The following is a 19,738-nucleotide window of genomic DNA, read 5'->3' as shown; positions in this document are numbered from 1 at the left end:
GGGAAGGGGGAAGGGGGAAGGGGGAAGGTCGATGGTTTCCAGACACTGGAGGTAAGGTGGGAAAGCAAATACAAACGGACACAAGAGAGATTTTTCAGGAAAAAATGTTCTCTACCTTGCTTGAAGTGGCAGTGGTTACAGTGGCATGTACATTTATCAAAACTCATTGAATTTTAGATGGGTTCATTTTATTTTATGCAAATCAGTAAAATTTATTTAAATAAAGCAAAAAAATTATTTTTTATATGTTCAGATCACCCACGATACATTACTTACTCTGATGAGCTGTCAGTTGACAAGACAGGTCACTTGACATGGACTTGAGGTCTTCTGTTCCTTTTCTGTATTGCTCTATCTTGTTCTTCATGTATGCAATATACTGGAAATGAAAGATATGTGATTGCTTTAAGCAGTTTAGTTACCATAGATTAATTATCCCTGTAGTCACTGGGCACACATCTATTGATTCTTCTCTGTGCCACTGACTGCTCTCAGTATAAGGGTAACAGTGGTGAGCAGAGCCCTTGTTAAGCCTACATTCTGGTGAAGGAGATAAAGGATCTGGCTTCCCAGTAAACATTTAAGAACCCAAATAAACATGGCATTCTGAATATAATTTGCCACAAAAAGAAATCAAAAGGAATTCTGCCTAAATGCATTGTGCCCACAAACAAAAAAGTGTTCTGTATGCTAACTGTGTGCAGGAAATGTACCAAGGCAGCGATGCTTCCAGACTGGAGGAGTTCGGTGTAAGACCTCAGAGAGAGGATTTATCAAGTCCGGAGACCCCACAGAATTGCTCACTCCATTCAGATGTTTCGCTGGGTTGGGTGATGGTGATAGTAGTGGGTTGGGTATTAAAGTTATCGCTTTCTGTTCTGACCACCCGATGCTCAGGAATGCTAAACTCCAAAGTCTCTGGGAACTCTGAAAGCATGGGCTTTGGATATAAACATGGCACTGGCCCAGTTTCAAGAGGGAAATAGTCAAATACTAGAAATTACTGATAAAAAAAAAATCTTAGAAGTCACATCTAGTACCACAGGAGACATAGAACTGTTTATAAGCCCGTTATAGGGTCTCCTCATGGGGCCTTGATCTTGGTGCCAGTCTGCATGGCTTGTTGGCTGGTTTTGTAGTAAACCGGAGTGGAAACCCCTGTAGGCCAAGTCCATGTCATCATTCCTGCCCCTCTTTGAATGTGGATCACAGTTTGTAGACTTGCCTAGTTCAGCTAGTTTCCCATAACTCTCAAATGTGTAAACATGCTGAATTGTAATGTATCCATTTATCTGCTCATTTCCTCAGCTAGATGATGAGCTTCCTAAGGACGTGGGGGGGGGTGTCTTATTCATCTCTGTTTTCACTGAGACTTCTACAAGTCTAGGGACTCAGTGGGTGATTAAAATGTCTGCTGAGAGAAGGGATGTAACAAGCAGAACAGAGTGGGGAGTGAATAAGATAACAGCACAGCGTCATTCAGGACCTAGTAGATGGTCCATAAATTAGACCTTTTAGAATCAGTTTTTCACAGTCATCCATTTGCTATCCATTACCAAAGTAGCAATAAAAATTCCAAGTATTTTAATAAATAATCTATGTCACCTTGATAGGAAGACAATCTTGTGGAATTTCCATGGGTAGATGAAATACCTGATAAGATTGATTCAAGGGCTAGAAGAATGAAGAGGTATTGCACGTGTGCAGGTTAGTGATGCTGGTACCTGGGCTCTGGAGCACATTTACCTTTTCAAAGTACATTAGTACCTCTTATGCCATTTTAATTCTACCAGAAACAGGTGATATTGGTGGATAACTGTTGCCATTTACCTGATAAGAAAGAGTACCCAGACAGGTAAAAGGATTTGTCCCTTACTTAGAGTCTTATGGCCATGGGACTGTTTTTATTTTTGTAGCTATTAAAGATTACTAAAAATGTAGAGCCTCGGTTTCCTCATCTATAAAAGGGACATAATATATTATCCACATTAAAGGTTATTGTGAGCATAACATGGGACTGAATCCCTTTTCCATGTAAGCCATTGTGCAAAACACTTGGGATACACTGATACAGATCCTCACCTTGAGGTCATTGTGGTTTACTGAAAAAAATGATACAATCAGAACAAAACCGACAGACAACCTAATTTTTTAAATGGGCAAGACACTTGAACAGGTACTTCACAAAGAGGTACACAAGTGGCCACCAACATATGAATAAGATGCTTCATTGATCATCAGGAAAATGCAAACTAAAACCACAATGGGATACCACTACACACTCTCCAGAATGGTTAAGTGGAAAAAAAATAACCAGAGTTTGGTGAGAATGTGGAACCAGTGTGTTCTCACATACCCTGCTGGGAGTGGCGATTTCTGCAACTTCTTTGGGAGGTGGCACTGTGCATGAGGGGGGATTTACTGACCATCAACTAGGGTCCACATCCCTATGGCTCTGCGATTCCACTTGAGGGGTGTACCCACCAGAAACATGTACATATGTTCCTGAAAACACATGTACTAGAATGTTCATGGCAACTCTATTTGTAATAGCCCCAGCTAGAAATTCTCTAAAGCCCCATCAAGAGAGTTTATAAATTGTAGTATAGTTATACACTTGAATACTATATATGGCACTAAGGCTGAAAGAACCATAACCGCATTCAATATAATAAAGATGCACCTTGCAAACAAAGTATTGAGCGAGAGTACATATTGTATCATTCATATACATATACATATAATGTTCAGAAACAGACAAAACTAGTCTTTGGTTAGAAGCCAGTATACTGTTACTTTACCTTGTGGGGACAGGAAAGGACATAGAAGATACCTGCACACTGTTAATGCTTTGTTTCTTGATCTGGGTGCTGGTTACCCATGTGTATTCATTACGTCTTTTACTTATGATTTGTGCCTTGTTTTATATATACTTAATCTTTATTTCAAAAGTTTTAAGAGCTAGAATCTCCTTTTCTCTTGTAACTATTATAGGTCTAGGCAGTTAAGAAAATTATCATGCAAAATGAAGGGCTCTTGAACTTACTTTTCTTAATTTTTCATTTTCCAGGAGCAAAACATCTACTTTTAAGTCATGCACATAGATTTCATTTTCTAAGTTCTTTAGGGTTTCAAAATGACTTTTAATCTTATGGCTTTCTTGATTTCGTAAGTATTCAAGTTCTTGCTTCACTTTTTCCTGCTCAAACATAAAACCTACAATTATCTCAGAGTTAAATAAGCAGGGCACCAGTGTATTAGGTTGCCTGAACCACATTCAGAGAGGGGTTATAATTAATTCCTGAATCATCAGCAGAGGCTATGTATACCTTCCCTTATAAAAACTTGATATTTAAAACTCCAGAGTTGATTCAATTCTGGGAAGGTGGTGGAGTAAGAGGATCCTGAGCTCAACCCATGGACACACTGAGATAACAGCCATGTCTGCGCAACTATCTTTGAAAGTGACCCAAAGACTAGCAGAACAGACTTTCATAGAGAAGGGGCCACACTGAAAAGGGTAGGATTGGCAGAGACATAGTTAGGAACCTGAATCCCAGCAAAACTAACCACAAACAGGAGAGATACCGCAAGCAGCCAGAAGATCGGGCCTCATGCCAGGCACCCTAGGCATGAGGGACCCACACTGGAAAGGCAAATCTCCATAACATTTAACTTTGAAAACCAGTGGGGCTTAAATTCATGAGTCTTTACAATCAGCAATCAGCGGGACTTAACTCTGTATTTTAAAAATCAGTAGGCTTAGCTCTGGGAGAGCTGGAGTGCTGGAGGACAATAGGAAGCTGAGTTCCCAACCTGAAGGAGCCAGCATAACATATCATCCTGCTGAGACATAGCATAAAAGCAGCTGTTTGAAAGCACCTGGGGTATATAGGAAGATTTATTTACTAATCTAAGAAAGTATGTTGGAGGGGCAGGGATCTTTAGGGGACCATTATAGAACAAAAGCAGTGATGGGTGCCATTTCTCTTCCTCCCTGCTTACCCCCAACCTTGTTGGCCAGACACTTGCAGGAAGCAGCACGAAGGCTCTCCATCTATCTTGTTGATTAGTGCCCTGTCCCTGCATTCCCCTGCAGACAGGCCCAATACAACCTGCCATACTCCAAAGGCAACCCTCCAAAGTGACTCCTGCCCTGGGGAGAGAGGAAGATACACACATATGCCAGTATCCCACAGTCCCAGCAGCTGAACCTTATGGCTGGCAGCACAGTGAGAATGCCCTGGTGACCAGTGAGATGGCAGCCCCAGCAGACTGACTAGGGGCAGGCACCTGATCTGAGTGCAGGCCCTACCCACCAACAAAGCCTCTCAGGGTACAAGGAAAGGAAAGCACCCTATGGCTCTGTGCAACTACAGCCCCAGCAGATGGGCTGAGAGGAGGCACCTGGTTTGAATGCTGACATCACCTAACTACAAGCCCTCAGCAGCCCCAGACTGTCCCTTTAACAGCACAGAGACCAAACCCTGCCTGGTGCACATGAAACAGGCAAAGAGGGCCATTGCAATGGACTTCACTATAAGGAAACGTGGTTCAGCCACAACAGTGGGGCGCACACAGCCCACAAAGGTTAGATGCCATTGAAGTGCCTGGCTCTGGTGAACAGGGAGCACTGCACCATTGGGTACCACAGGACCTCTTCTTCATAAGGCCACTACTTACTTTCAAGATCAGGAGATGTAGCTGACTTTTATAATACATAGAAAACAAACAGAGTTAGACAAAATGAGGAGACAGAGGAATAACTGCCAAATGAAAGAACAGGATAAAACCACAGCAAAAGAGCCAAATGAAGCAGAGATAAGCTATATGCCTGATAACTCAAATTAATGATCATAAGGATACTGACTGGACTTGAGAGATGAGTGGAGGATCTCAGTTAGACCTTCAATAAAGAGATACAAAATATAAAACAGAACCAGAGATGAAGAACTCAATAACTGCAATGAAAAATACACTAGAGGAAATCAATAGCAGATTAGAGGAGACAGAAGAACAGATCAGTGTCTGAAAGACAGATGTAATGGAACCAAGCTGAAAAGCAAACAGAACAAAATAGAAAATGAGAATAGGTTAAGGGCACTCAGTGATGTCATCAAGTGTAATAACATATGCGTTGTAAGGATCCCAAAAGACAGAGAGAAGGAGGCAGAAAATTTATTTGAAAAAAAAAAATAGCTGAAAACTTCCCTAATCTAAGAAAGGAAAGAGACATCCAGATCCAGGAGGCAGAGAGAGCACCCAACAAAGTTAATGCAAGGAGGTCCACACATAATAATTAAAGTGGCAAAACGAGTGATAAAGAGAGAATTTTAAAAGCCGTAAAAGAAACAGTATATACAAGGGAAACCCCATAAACCTATCAGTTGATTTTTCAGCAGAAATTTTGTAGGCCAGAAGAGAGTGGCATAACACATGCAGAGTGCTGAAAGAAAAAAGAACCTGCAACCAAGAATACTCTACTCAGCAAGGCTGTTATTCAGAATTGAAGGAGAGAAAAGAGTTTCCCAAACAAAAGTAAAGGAATTCATGACCACCAAACCAGCCTTATAAGAAATGTTAAAGGGAATTCTTTACGTGGAAAAAAAAAAAAATGCCATAATCAGGAGTAAGAAAACCATGAAAGGAAAAAAATTTCACAAGTAAATGCAAACATATAGTAAAAATAGATTAATCACTTATAAAACAGTATGGAAGTAGAGCACAAAAGGAGTAAAATCAATTATATCTATAAAAATCAGCCAAAGGATACACAATTTTTTTTAAATGTAAAATATGCCATCATATACATAAAATGTGGGGGGCTTAGTAAAAGCTTAGTGCTTTTAGGGGCACCTGGGTGGCTCTGTCAGTTAAGCATTGACTCTTGATTTCAGAGCTCAGGTCATGATCTCAGGGCTGTGGGATCAAGCCCCAAGGTGGGCCCCATGCTGGGCATGGAGTCTGCTTGAGATTATCTCTCTCCCTCTTCTTCTGCCCCTACCCCCCCCCTTAAAATTAAAAGTAAATAGTTCTGGAAAAACTGCACACCTGCATGCAAAAGAATGAAATTGGACCATTTTATTACCCTATGCACACAAATAAACTCAAAATGGATTAAAGACCTAAATGTGAGGCTGGAAACCATAAAATTCTTAGATGAAAACATAGGCAGTAATTTCTTTGACATCAGCCATAAAAACATTTTCCTAGATATGTCTCATTGAGCAAGGGAAACAAAAGCAACAATAAACTACCGGGATTACATCAAAATAGAAAGTTTTGCACAGTGATGGAAACCATTAACAAAGCAAAGGCAACCTACTGAATGGGAAAAGATATTTGCAAATGATATATCTGATAAGGTGTTAATATCAAAATATATATAAAGAACTTCTACAACTCAACACCAAAAAACCCAAATAATCCAGTTAAAAAATGCACAGAGGATATGAAAAGACATTTTTCCAAAGAAGACATACAGATGGCCAACATGCACACATGAAAAAATCCTCAACATCGCTAATCCTTAGGGAAATGCAAATCAAAGCCACAATGAGAGATAGCAGAATAAGAGAATCCTAAGCACACTTTGTCCCACAGATTCATATAGATAACATCCACATCAGGGCAAATAACCTAGTAAATAACCTGAAAAACGGCAGAACAGACTCTCCACAGCTAAATGTAGAGAAGAGGCCACACTGAAAAGGATAGGAAGGGCAGAGACATGGTGAGGAGCCAAACTGATCCATAGGAGGGAGGGTCATCACAGGCATAGAGAAGGGAAAAGAAAAGACCCCTCCCCAGGCACCCCAGGCAAGGGAGACCCGCATTAGGAAGATGAATCCCCACAACATTGGCTTTGAAAACCAGATGGGTCTAACTTTGTGAGTTCTTACAGTTGGTTGGGCTTAACACCTGGAACTTTAAAACTCAGTGGCCTGGGCTGTGGGATGGGTAGAGAGCAATAGAAAACTGAGTTCCCACCCTTAAAGATAAATCACAACAAACAGCCCCACTGAGATACAGCATGGAAGCAGCAGTTTGAAAAATGCCTGGGGTAGACAGGAAGGAGATTTATTTACCAATCTTAGAGCATGTACTGTAGGGGCAGGGATCTTTGGGAGACTTCTCCAAGAACAAAAGAGCTGGCAGGCACCATTTCCCTTCCCAGACCCCCATACTAGATACACAGACACCTTCAAGAACCAGTGCAGCCTGAACACTCCTGCCTAGCTTGCTAACAGCACGCCCTGCCCTTATGCTGTTCCTCAAAGCTCCCCCCACCAATCTGGTGAGGCAGTTTTCTAAAGTGGCTCCAGGTCCCCTCCCACAGCAGACCAGCAGTGACCTTGCTGGCGCCTCATGCCCCACCCCCACATTCTTCTACAGACCTGCCCTTGGCAGTTCTCCAGACCACAGGTCCCCTCCTGCAGCAGACCAGCACACTATTTTCTAACAACATGCACCCACCTGCATTCTCTTGTAGGCCCATCCTTAGCAGGAGTCCATCCAAAGCAGTGCCACAAGCTTGGCAATGTGCAAGCATCCCTGATTGAGGCCAGCACCATTTCAAAGTGACTCCTGTCCCAGGGAGAGGGGAAGATAACCATACACATTTGTCTGATTTAGACCACAGCAGTGGGCTGGGGACAAACATCTGGTCTGACTGCAGGCCCCACCCACCAATGAAAGCTTCTCAGAGGACAAGACAGGGATAGCACCTTACAGTTCAGGGCTACCACACCTCAGGCAAATGCCTAGTCTGACTCAACTCAAGCCCCAGGTGACCCCAGACTGGCTCACTAACAGCACAGGGACCAAGTCCTGCCCACAACAGTCAGAGAGTGCCAGGCAAACATGGCTCTACCACAGAAGTTAGGAGACACCCTTGAGGCACCAATTTCTGGCAAACAGGGGACACTGCATTACAGGACCTCTTCTTCAGAAGGCCACTATTTTCAAGAGCAGGAGATATAGCTGATATTCCTGATACATGGGCACAGACACGGAGAGTTAGTCAAAATAAGGAAACAGAAGAGTATGTCCCAAATGAAAGAACAGGACAAAATCACAGCAAGAGAGCTAAATGAAATGGAAATAAGTAGTAGGCCTGATAATATAAACTAATGGTCATAAAGATACTCACTGGACTTGAAAAAAGAGTGGAGGACCTCAGTGAGACTCTCAACAAATAGAAAACAAAAGAGAATCAATCAGAGATGAAGGACTCAATAAATGAAATAAAAAATACACTAGAGGGAATAAATAGTATATTAAAGAAAGCAGAAGAATATATCAGTGACCCAGAGGATAAAGTAATAGAAAGCAATCAAGCTGAGGAGAGAAAAAAAAGACTAATAAAAATGAAAATAGATTAAGGGAACTCAATGATACCATCAAGCGTTATAACATTCACATATAGGGATCCCAGGAGAAGGGAGAGAAAAGGGGGCAGAAAATTTATTTGAAGACATAACAGCTGAACACATCCCTAATCTGGGGAAGGAAATAGACATCCAGATCCAGGATGCACAGAGAATTCCCAGCAAATCAACCCATGGAGGTCCACACAAAGACATGGGGTAATTAAAATGGCAAAATGTAGTGATAAAGAGAGAATTTTTAAATCAGCAAAAGAAAAGAAGGTTACATACAAGGAAAACCCCATGAACCTATCAGATGATTTTTTTCAGCAGAAACATCACAGACAGATGGGAGTGGCATGATATATTCAAAGTCTAAAAGGAAAAATCCTGCATCCAAGAATACTTTACTCAGCAAGGCTATCATTCAGAATAGAAGGAGAGATAAAGAGTTTCCCAGACAATCAAAAGTTAAAGGAGGTCATGACCACTAAACCAGCCTTACAAAAAATGTTAAGGAGGATTCTTTGAGTGGAAAGGAAAGACCATAAGCAGGACTAAGAAAGTAGGAAGCACAAAAGTATATCTATAAAAATCAGTCAAGGGATTCACAAAATAAAAGAATGTGAAGTATGATACCATATACCTTAAATGTTGGGGGTGGGAGGGAGAGTAAAAATTTAGTGCTTTTAGCACTTAATTTGACCATCAACTTAAGTGACCATCAACTTAGTATAAACTTCTATATATATAAGAAGTTACATAAATCTAATGGAAACCACAATAAAAAACCAGTAAAAAATATGCAAAAAAACAGAAAGGGATCTGAGTATGTCATTAAAAAAGCCAGCAAACTGTGAAAGAAGCAAGCAAGAGAAAAAAAGAACAGAGAAGAACTGCAAAAACAACTATACAACAAGTAACAAAATGGCACTAAGTATATACCTATCAATAATTACTTTGAATGTAAATGGACTAAACACTCCAAACAAAAGACATATGGTAATGGAATGGATAAAAAGAAAAACAAGACCCATCTACATGCTACCTACAAGAGACTCATTTGAGTCCTAAAGACACATGCAGATCAAAAGTGAAGGGATGGAAAAGCATTTATCATGCAAATGGAAGTGAAAATAAAGTTAGGATAGTAATATCTATATCAGACAAAATACACTTTAAAACAAACACTGTAACAAGAGACAAAGAACCATAAAGGGAATCATAAACATAAAGGGAACAATCCAGCATGAAGGTATTTGTAAATATTTATGCCCCCAACGTGCCATCATCCAAATACATAGCAAACAACAACAAAAAAGAAAATAAATAATAGTAATACAATAATAATAGGAGACTTTTACACCCCACTTACATCAATGGATAGATCATCCAAACAGAAAATCAGCAAGGAAGCAGTGGTTTTGAAGGACATATTGGACCAAATGGATTTAACAGATATATTCAGAATATTCCATCCTGAAACAGTGGAATACATATTCTTTCCAAGTGCACATGGAATGTTCTCCAGAATAGATCACATATTAGGCCACAAAACAATTCTCAGAAAACTCAAAAAGACTGGAATCATACCATGCATCCTTTCCAACCACAATACTATGAAAGTAGAAATCAACCCCAAGAAAAATCTGGAAAGAACATATATACGGACTTAAATAATATGCTACTAAATGATGAATGGGTCAACTAAGAAATCAAAGAGGAAAAAAAAATACATGGAGACAAATGAAAATGAAAACATGACAGTCCAAAATCTTTGGGGTGCAACAAAAGCTGTTCTGAGATGAAAGTTTATAGCAATACAGGCCTACCCCAAGAAGATAGAAAAATCTCAAATAAACAACCTAACCTTATACCATAAGGAGCTAGAAAAAGAAGAACAAAGCCCAAAGCCAGTAGAATGAAGGAAATAAAGATTAGAGCAGAAATAAATGAAATAAAAAACTAGAAAAAAACCACACCAGAACAGATGGATAAAGTCAGGGAGATGGTTCTTTGAAAATGTCAACAAAATTGATAAACTGTTAGCGAGATTCATCATAAAAAAGAGAGAAAGAGAACTCAAACAAAATCAGAAATGAGAGAGAAGAAATCACAACCAACACCACAGAAAACAAAGGATTGTATGAGAATATCATGAAAAGTTATATGCCCACAAATTAGACAACATAGAATGGAACATTCCTAGAAACATATAAGCCCCCAAAACTAAATCAAGAAGAAATAGAAAATTTGAACAGACTGATTACCAGCAATGAAACTGAATCAGCAATCATAAAACTCCCAAAAAACAAAAGTCCAGGACCAGACAGCTTCACAGGTATATTCTACCAAACATTTAAAGGAAGCGTTCATACCTATTCTTTTCAAACTATTCCAAAAAATAGAAGATGAAAGAAAGCTTCCCAATTCATTCTATGAAGCCAGCATTACCCTGATGCCACAACCATGTAAAGACACTACAAAAAAAGGAAATTACAGGCCAATATCTCTGATGAACACAGATGCAAAAATCCTCAACAAAATATTAGCAAACTGGATCCAACAGTACATTTTAAAAAATTATTCACCAGGATTCAAGTGGGATGTTCCTGGGATGCAAGTGTGGTCAAATATTTGCAAATCAATCCACATAATACACCATGTCAACAAAGGAATGGAGACAAACCATATGATCATTTCAATAGATGCAGAAAAAGCATTTGACAAAGTATGACATCTATTCACGATAAAAACACTCAACAAAGTAAGTTTAGAGGGAACATACCTCAACATAATAAAGGCCTTGTATGAAAACCCCACAGCTAACATTATACTTAGTGTTGAAAACTGATAGCTTTCTCCCTAAGATCAAGAACAAGACAAGGGTGTCCACTCTCACAAGTTGTTTTTTTTCTCCACATAGTACTGGAAGTCTGAGCAACAGCAATTAGACAAGAAAAAGAAATAAAAGGTATCCAAATTGGTAAGTAAAAATTTCACTGTCTGCAGATGACATGATACTCTATATAGAAAACCCTGAAGACTCCACCAGAAAACTACTAGAACTGATAAATGGATTCATTAAGTTAGTAGGATACAAAATCAATATACAGAAACCTGTTGCATTTCTATACACCAATAATGAAGTAGCAGAAAGAGAAATTAAGGAAACAGCCCCATTTATAATTGTACCAAAACAACAAAATACCTAGAAATAAACATAACCAAGGAGGTGAAAGGCTTGTACTCTGAGTATAAAATATTGATGAAAGAAATAGAAGATGGCACAAATGGAAAGATAGCCCATACTCATAGATTGGGAGAACAAATACTGTTAAAATGTTCATACTACTCAAAGCAATCTACAGATTTAATTCAATCCCTATCAAAATACCAATAGTATTTCTCACAGAACTAGAACAAATAATAATAAATTTGTATGGAACATCACAAGACCCTGAATGGCCAAAGCGAGCTTCAACAGAACAAAACTGGAGGTATTACAATCGCTCCTTCATGATATACTACAAAGCTCAAGTAATCAAAACAGTATGGTACTGGCACAAAAATAGACATATAGGCCAATGGTACAGAACAGAGAGCCCAGACATAAACCCACAATTATATGGTCAATTAATCTTCAATATGCAATAAAGACAGTCTCTTAAACAAACAGTGGTAGGAAAACTGGACATCTACATGCAAAAGGATGAAACTAAACTACCTTCTTACACCACACACAGAAATAAACTCAAAATGGATTAAAGACCTAAATGGGAAACCTGATACCATAGAAATTCTAGAAGAGATCACAGGTAGTAATTTCTCTGACACCAGCCATAGCAATATTTTTCTAGATATGTCTCCTGAGGGAAGGGAAATAAAAGCAAAAATAAGCCATTAGGACTACATCAAAACAAAAAGCTTCTGCAAAGGAAACAATCAGCAGAACTGAAAGACAACCTAATGAAGGGGAGAAGATATTTGCAAATGACGTATCTGACATACGCATATTAATATCCAAAAATATAAAGCACTTACACGACTCAACACTGGAAAATCAAGTAATCCAATTTAAAAATGGGCAAAAGACATGAACAGAATTTCTCCAAAGACGACATTCAGATGGCCAACAGACACATGAAAAGATGCTCAACATCACCCATCGGCAGGAAAATGTAAACCAAAATCACAATGAGCTATCACCTCACACCTGTGAGAATGGCTAAGATAAAAAAACTCAAGAAACAACAATCGTTGGCGAGAATGTGGAGAAAAAGAAGCCCTCGGGTGCTTTTGGTGGGAATGCAAATTGGTACAGCCACTGTGGAAAACAGTATGGAGTTTCCTCGAAAAATTAAAAATGGAAATACCCTACAATTCAGGAATCATACTACCTGGGTATTTACCCAAAGAACATGTAAAAGCGAATTTAAAGGGATATATCCACCCCTTGGTTTATTGCAGCATTATTTACAATAGCCAAGATATGGAAGCAACCTAAGCGTCCGTGGATAAATGAATGGATAAAGGACAGGTGGTATATATATATATATACATATATATATAAAATATACATATATACATACACACGCATACACAATGGAATATTCCTCAGTCATAAAGACAAATGACATCTTGTCATTTGCAATAACATGGGTGGACCTAGAGTGTATAATGCTGAGGGAAATAAGTCAGCCAGGGAAAGACAAATACCATATTGACTTCACTCTTACATGGCATTTAAGAAACAAAACAAACAGAGAAAAGGACATAAACAAAAAACCAGACTCTTAAATACAGAGAAAACACTGGCAGTTGCCAGAGGGGTGGTGGATGCCAGGCTGGGCACAGGAAATAAAGAGGATTAAGAGAACCCTCATTGTGATGAGCACTGAGTAATGTACAGCACTGTTGAATGATTACACTGTACACCGGAGACTAATATAACACTATATGTTGATTACACCTGAATAAAAAATAAACAAACTCCAAAGCTGATTCATGGAAATTTTTTCATAAACTCCGGGAAGCAAGTTAAGACAAGTTGTTGAAACAACTTCATAAAATAGAATATACTTTGCTATATGAACAATTTTATGGCAAAAATCAGGGAGAGGGAAGTGGAATTTATTGAGGCTTTTTTCAGGGAGGATTTACTATTCCTTGAGGAGAAAAGAATATCACTTTATGGATTTTTCAGAATTTTCTACTGAATTCTGTATTTGGTTCTTAGTCATTATACTGCTATAAATTGCATAATCTTTAGTCATTGTATAATCCTCACTAGCAGAATCTTACTAAGAAAATGCAATTGCATACATGACATCCTTATTGCGGCTCTTCTCCTTCATCTTTCTCTATACCCACAACATGTTAAAAGTTACTTTTGATACCAGTGCATCTCAAAAAATTGAACGTTTCTATTTTTAATTGGCCAACTCTACACACATATGTTTATCATGAACTACTGATTATATATTTAAAAGGTAGTAAATGTCTCTTTAGCTTCTCTCATTTTATCCGCTCCCTCCCCACCTCTGCAACCTCTGTGCACTTACCCTGGTCTTCGCAGGAAATTAACAGAATAACAGATCTCAAAAGAACCTTAGAGAGCAATCTCTACGTTAAATAAGAAAACTGAGGCCACCCAATGATTTTCCCATGATACATGTTAGTTGCGTCTAGAGTCTCTGTGTATACACACACACACACACACACACACACACACACAATTACAGTTTATATATATATCGGTATTCAATAAAAGAAAGAAGAATGAATGCATTGGCTCTTTACCGTGTTGCTAAAATATCTTGAGAAGTCTTTTGCCATTTGCGAAATGTTATCATTTAGTAAATTCTGCTCCTGCTTTTGTGCTATAAGAGAAAAAATAAATATCCACAATGTTTAGTTTAAAAAAATGAAAATAAGGCACATGCTTAATTTTAAAAGTCATATACTATTATAGGGCTTATAACAAAACACAGAAGTCAGGTGCTTTCCAACATAGTACCCACCCTTATGTTTGACTCCTCAGAATTAACCATTTTTTTTCTATTTTCTTAATAAATGCTTATAGGGTTATTTCTTGATTTGTCATTTTAAGACAGTTTCTACTTTCTTCCTAATATAGAAGAGAACATAGAATGCTTACTCCCATCCCTATGTTCCCCCACCCACACTTACAACCTACCTCCATGTTTCCCCCTTCTGACCTCTCCATAAAGTCATGTTTTTTTTAAATGAATTTTAACTATTTAGGTCATTATGACAATGTAAATATTCATGGATGAGACAAATGGTGTTGTCTAATTATACCTACTCTCCTGTATAATTTTTTGTTTTTCTAGGAGTTAAAAATAGCCTTGTTCTTACTTGTTTAGTTTTCCGTGTACACATTAATTTGTCAAAATCTATAACAGAATCGTAAAATCTTCCCAATATTACTTCTCACATGGTCACGCACCTTAGGTGATCTATCAGCCCCACTCCTCCTCCCTCCCCCATGGCCTTCTGGTTTTGTTTTTCTCGAGGCCTGCACAGCTGAACACCTGGGACTGTCCTTTGTGTCCCCCTTATGTTGGACTTCTGTTTTCTGAATTTCACATCCTCCTCTTTTTCTTGATTTATTCCCTCTTTGTTGAAGCAAGTTTTGTACTAACTTCCTGAGACAGAATAAATGAAATATCTTGAGATCTTATATATCTGAATGCATCTCGACTCTATATTTTTACTTGACTAATAGTTTGGATGGGCAGCTAGTGCTGGAAACTATTTTCTCTCAGAATTTTGAAGGCAACGTCTCCTAACATTTAATATAATATTACAGTTAAGAAGTCTAAAACCGTTCTGATTCTAATCTTTTGTGTAAGATCTGCTTTTTCTCTCCAGAAGTCTTTTTCTCCTGAAATCCCAAAGTGATGTTACTTAGTGTCTTTTCTTTCAGAAATTGCTCTGGGGATTTGATGGGCCTTTTCAAATAGGAAACTCATGTTCTCCAATTCTGAGAAATATTTTTGTATTATTTCCTGGATAACTTTATCCTTTGCATTTTTTTTCTCCTTTTTTCTGGCTTTCCTGTTAGATATTCAACATCTCAGAATAGACTTCTAAATTTCTTACTCTTTTAACTTGTTCTTCAGCTCCTTATTTTTTGTTCTATTTTTAGAGAGATTTCCTCAACTTTTCTTAGAATCCTATTAAATTTTAAAATTTTGGTTGTTATATTTTTCATTTCTAAGAGTTCTTTCTTGTTTTCTGTTCTTTAAGCATCTTGTTCTTTTTTCATAAATGCAATATCTTTTTTCTCTACAACTTTTAGATATATCTTCTATAATACATAGAATATATATTTTCTATAATATGTAGAGACTATAAATACTACATTATGTATAATATAGAGAGAATATATAATCTCCTAGACTATATCTTCAAAAGTATTCTTATATTCTTTGTCATCTACGTCATCAGCTTCTGTTTTTCTGCATGCTTTAGTCTCTACCTTTCATTTTGGAATTTTTCCTGAGGTGTCTGGTGATCTTTGATTGTCTAATCTTATCTAAGCATGAGGCACTGAAAGTTTCAGTTCCTGGGTGGGCTTGCTGTACAGTGATCAGGAAGGGACCAGCCATTTTGTTGGGGGATCCTCAGATGTTAGATTATGTGGGGCTTTTCTCTGAGACTGTTAGGTTTCCTTGGAGAAGAATCCAACCAACCCCCTCCTTCTTCAGAGTGGGGAAGAGGATTACAGGACAGTCCCACACAATGGGCTGGCAGGCTTCAGCAAGCTGAGCAGTGGAATGGGGGTCTCTGTACCGCATCTGTCTTCTACCCTCAGTCATATTTGATATTCTGCAGTTTAGAATCTGTTGAGCCAACTTCTCTACCACCATTGGGAGGCAGAGTCACTCCACTACACAGAAGAGGGCATCTGACCTGCCAGTCTCACTGCTTGTTAGAAAGATTTTCAACCAATCTTCAGCCCCGTGACTCATCTCAGCTTCACGGTATCAGGGTCCTCCAATGCCCAAGACTTGCCAGATCCTGTGGAGAGAACGTCTTGCTTTCACGGTGTGTCTTCTTTGCAGGCACTTGCTATTCAGATTTCCCTCTTGGTAATACCTCTATCCAATGACACCTTCTAAAAATTTGTTGATGTTCATTATCTGTGGATATCTTCTCTGCCAGTCTCTGTACCTGTGAGTTTATAAATTTTTTCCCTAAAAAACATCTTTTATACCCATTTCTTAAATGAAGTTTCATTAGGGAGCAAAGACAGATGCATGTTTGACCCATCACATTTAACCAAAAGTCATTACATTGTTTTTTATATGTACTGAGCTGATTTCATCCTCTGTAAGTCTCACTGCTGGCAGGTGAAGCATATTTTCCTACTCTCTGGACACACTGCTCTTCTGTTCCCTTTTCTACCTTTCTCTTGCCTTTCCATCTTTTCTCTACTTTCTTTCGTATTTCTCTCTTTTCTTGGCTCAAGAGAATCAGAACTTGCAATATATGGCAATACGTCGCTTACTTTCATACTTATCGTGTTTCTTACATCCTCCTTCACCTTAGCACAAGAAGGGATGGGAGGAAAGGTTGGGTGAACAGAAAATTGGGGATGAAGTACATGTGTACCATGACTCTTGGTAGAAGTAGCAAAAAAACAACAACAAAAAATCTACATGAGTTAACTAAATGAAAATCTGGCAAGAAGTGGAAAATCAGTGGAGGAATGGCAACCAGACCAATTATCTAAAGTGCTTATTCTTAAAACCTTACATTCTTTTTGTAAAATTTTTTATTTAAATTCAATTTAATTAACATATACTGTATTATTAGTTTTAGGGGTAGAATTTAGTGATTCATCAGTTGCAGATGACAGCCAGTGCTCCTTACTTCAAGTGTCCTCCTTAATGCACATCACCGAGTTACCCCATCCCCCAACCACCTCCCCTCCTGCAACCCTTAGTTTGTTTCCTAGAGTTAAGAGTCTCTATGGCTTGTCTCCCTCTCTGTTTTATTTTTCCTTCCCTTCCCCTATGTTCATCTGTTTTGTTTCTTAAATTCCAAACACGAGTGGAAACATATGGTATTTGTCTTTTTCTGACTTACTTCTCTTAGCAAAATAGCCTCTAGTTCCATGCAGATCATTGCAAATGGCAAGATGCCATCCTTTTTGATGGCTGAGTAATATTCCTCTGTGTGTGTGTGTGTGTGTGTGTGTGTGTGTGTGTGTGTGTGTATCACATCTTCTTTATCCATTCATCTGTCGATGGACATCTGGGCTCTTTCCATAGTTTGGCTATTGTGGACACTGCTGCTATAAACACTGGGGTGCAGATGTCCCTTCAGATCACTAAGTTTGTATGCTTTGGATAAATCCCTAGTAGTACAATTGCTAGGTTGTAGGGTAGTTCTATTTTTAACTTTTTGAGGAACCTCCATACTGTTTTTCAGAGTGGCTGCACCAGCTTGCTTTCCCACCAACAGTGTAAGAGGGTTCCCCTTTCTCTGCATCCTTGGCAACGTTTGTTTCCTTAGTTGTTATGTTTAGCCATTCTGACAGGTGTGAAGTGGTATCTCATTGTGGTTTTGATTTGTATTTCCCTGATGCCAAGTGATGTTGAGCATTTTTTCATGTGTCTCTTGGCCATTTGTACCTCTTCTTTGGAGAAATGTCCATGTCTTCTGCCCATTTCTTGACTGGATTTTTTGTTTTTTTGGGTGTTGAGTTTGTTAAGTTCTTTATAGATTTTGCATACTGGCCCTTTATCTGATAAGACATTTGCAAATATTGGGGCACCTGGGTGGCTCAGTAAGTTACGCATCTGCCTTCAGCTCAGGTCATGATCCCAAGTTCCTGGGATCGAGCCCCACATCGGGCTCCTTGCTCAGCGGGGAGCCTGCTTCTCCCTCTCCCTCTGCCTGCCACTCCCCCTGCTTGTGTGTGCGCTTTGTGTCAAATAAATAAATATTTTTTAAAAAGACATTTGCAAACATTTTCTCCCATCCCATAGGTTGTTTTTAGTTTTGTTGACTGCCACAAAACGTGGGTGATTTGAAGAAGGATGAGGCACAGACAGGTTAGCTGTGAAAGAAATGAGGGAGCAGCGACAACCACAAAGGAACGCAATCGTCCGAAACGGCTACAGCCTCGCGTATTTATTGGTGATCAACAACCAAAGACAATCAAGGGTAATCAAAGGGAGTCTTAAAGCCTACAGTACATCAAGGTTGAGTAAACAAAGCCAAGCACATTCTCATCTGTGTTTGTACGGACCCTGCGGGTTGTAAGCAGGAACAACCAGGTATCTGGGTGGGCGGTGTTCAGCCCGGAGCTAGCTTAGGCGTTCCTGGCAGCTCGTCCTCTGACGGCTGTGCCAGATCCTGGGGGCTCGTAAACGTGTTTTTCTCCAATGTCTTTAGCATTAGCTCTCGGCTGGGGGCCACTGCAGCTGACTGTTTCCTCTGCTGTGCAGAAGCTTTTTATATTGATCAAGTCTCAGTAGTTCCTTCTTGCTTTTGCTTCCTTGCCTTTGAAGACGTGTCTAGCAAGAAGTTGCTGTGACAGAGTTCAGAGAGGTTGCTGCCTGTGTTGTCCTCTAGGATTTTGATGGTTTCCTATCTCGCATTTAAATCTTTTGTGCATTTTGAGTCTATTTTTGTGTATGGTGTAAGAAAGTGGTCCAGTTTCATTCTTCTGCATGTGGCTGTCCAGTTTTCCCAACACCATTTGTTGAAGAGACTGTCTTTTTCCACTGGGTATCTTTTCCTGCTTTGTCAAAGATGAGTTGAGCATAGAGTTGAGGGTCCATTTCTGGGTTCTCCATTCTGTTCCACTGATCTATGTGCCTGTTTTTGTGCCAGTACCACACTGTCTTGATGACTACAGCTTTGTAATAAGAGCTTCAAGTCCAGAATTGTGATGCCTCCAGCTTTGGTTTTCTTTTTCAACATTACTTTGGCTCTTCGGGGCTCATAATCTTATATTCTTAAAATTCACCTTCCTTGGCAATTACCACTATTCACTTTAAAATATCTATTTTACATTTCAACATAACGGGTTTCCATATAATTATATCTTTTTGACACATACTGTTTTGATTTCTATCCCCACACTGGGCAGTCTGCTTAAGATCCTCTCTCTCTCCCTATGCCCCTCTCCCAGCTTGTGTGCTCTCTAAAATAAATAAATCTTAAAAAGAAAAAGAAACAAAAAACACTCCACATGGTAGCAGTTAAAGAAGTTCTTTTTACCTTTACAAAGTACCGAGAGAAACCATATATAATACAGTTGCTACTAATTCTTAATTTTGAAGTCTTTAAAAGAGAAAAGGAAATATTTAACAAGAGCAACAAAG

At 38.9% G+C, this 19,738-nt stretch overlaps 1 protein-coding gene across 1 annotated transcript in view; it reads right to left on the bottom strand.

The window, feature by feature from the left end:
- CCDC175 (coiled-coil domain containing 175) overlaps window positions 1-19,738 on the bottom strand; it is an 83,090-nt gene that overhangs the window by 4,958 nt on the left and 58,394 nt on the right. Inside the window, exons 15-17 of the mRNA XM_008703346.2 lie at window positions 14,172-14,251; window positions 3,047-3,199; window positions 277-379 (exon numbers count right to left, since the gene is read on the bottom strand). Coding sequence (XP_008701568.2) covers window positions 277-379; window positions 3,047-3,199; window positions 14,172-14,251 — 336 coding nt within the window. The remainder of the gene's footprint in view (window positions 1-276; window positions 380-3,046; window positions 3,200-14,171; window positions 14,252-19,738) is intronic.

This window comes from Ursus maritimus, unplaced genomic scaffold (genome assembly GCF_017311325.1).
Source record: "Ursus maritimus isolate PB19 unplaced genomic scaffold, ASM1731132v1 scaffold_25, whole genome shotgun sequence".
NCBI lineage: Eukaryota > Metazoa > Chordata > Mammalia > Carnivora > Ursidae > Ursus > Ursus maritimus.
Note: the sequence above shows the minus strand (reverse complement) of the source record. Positions and strands in the feature narration are given on the sequence as shown.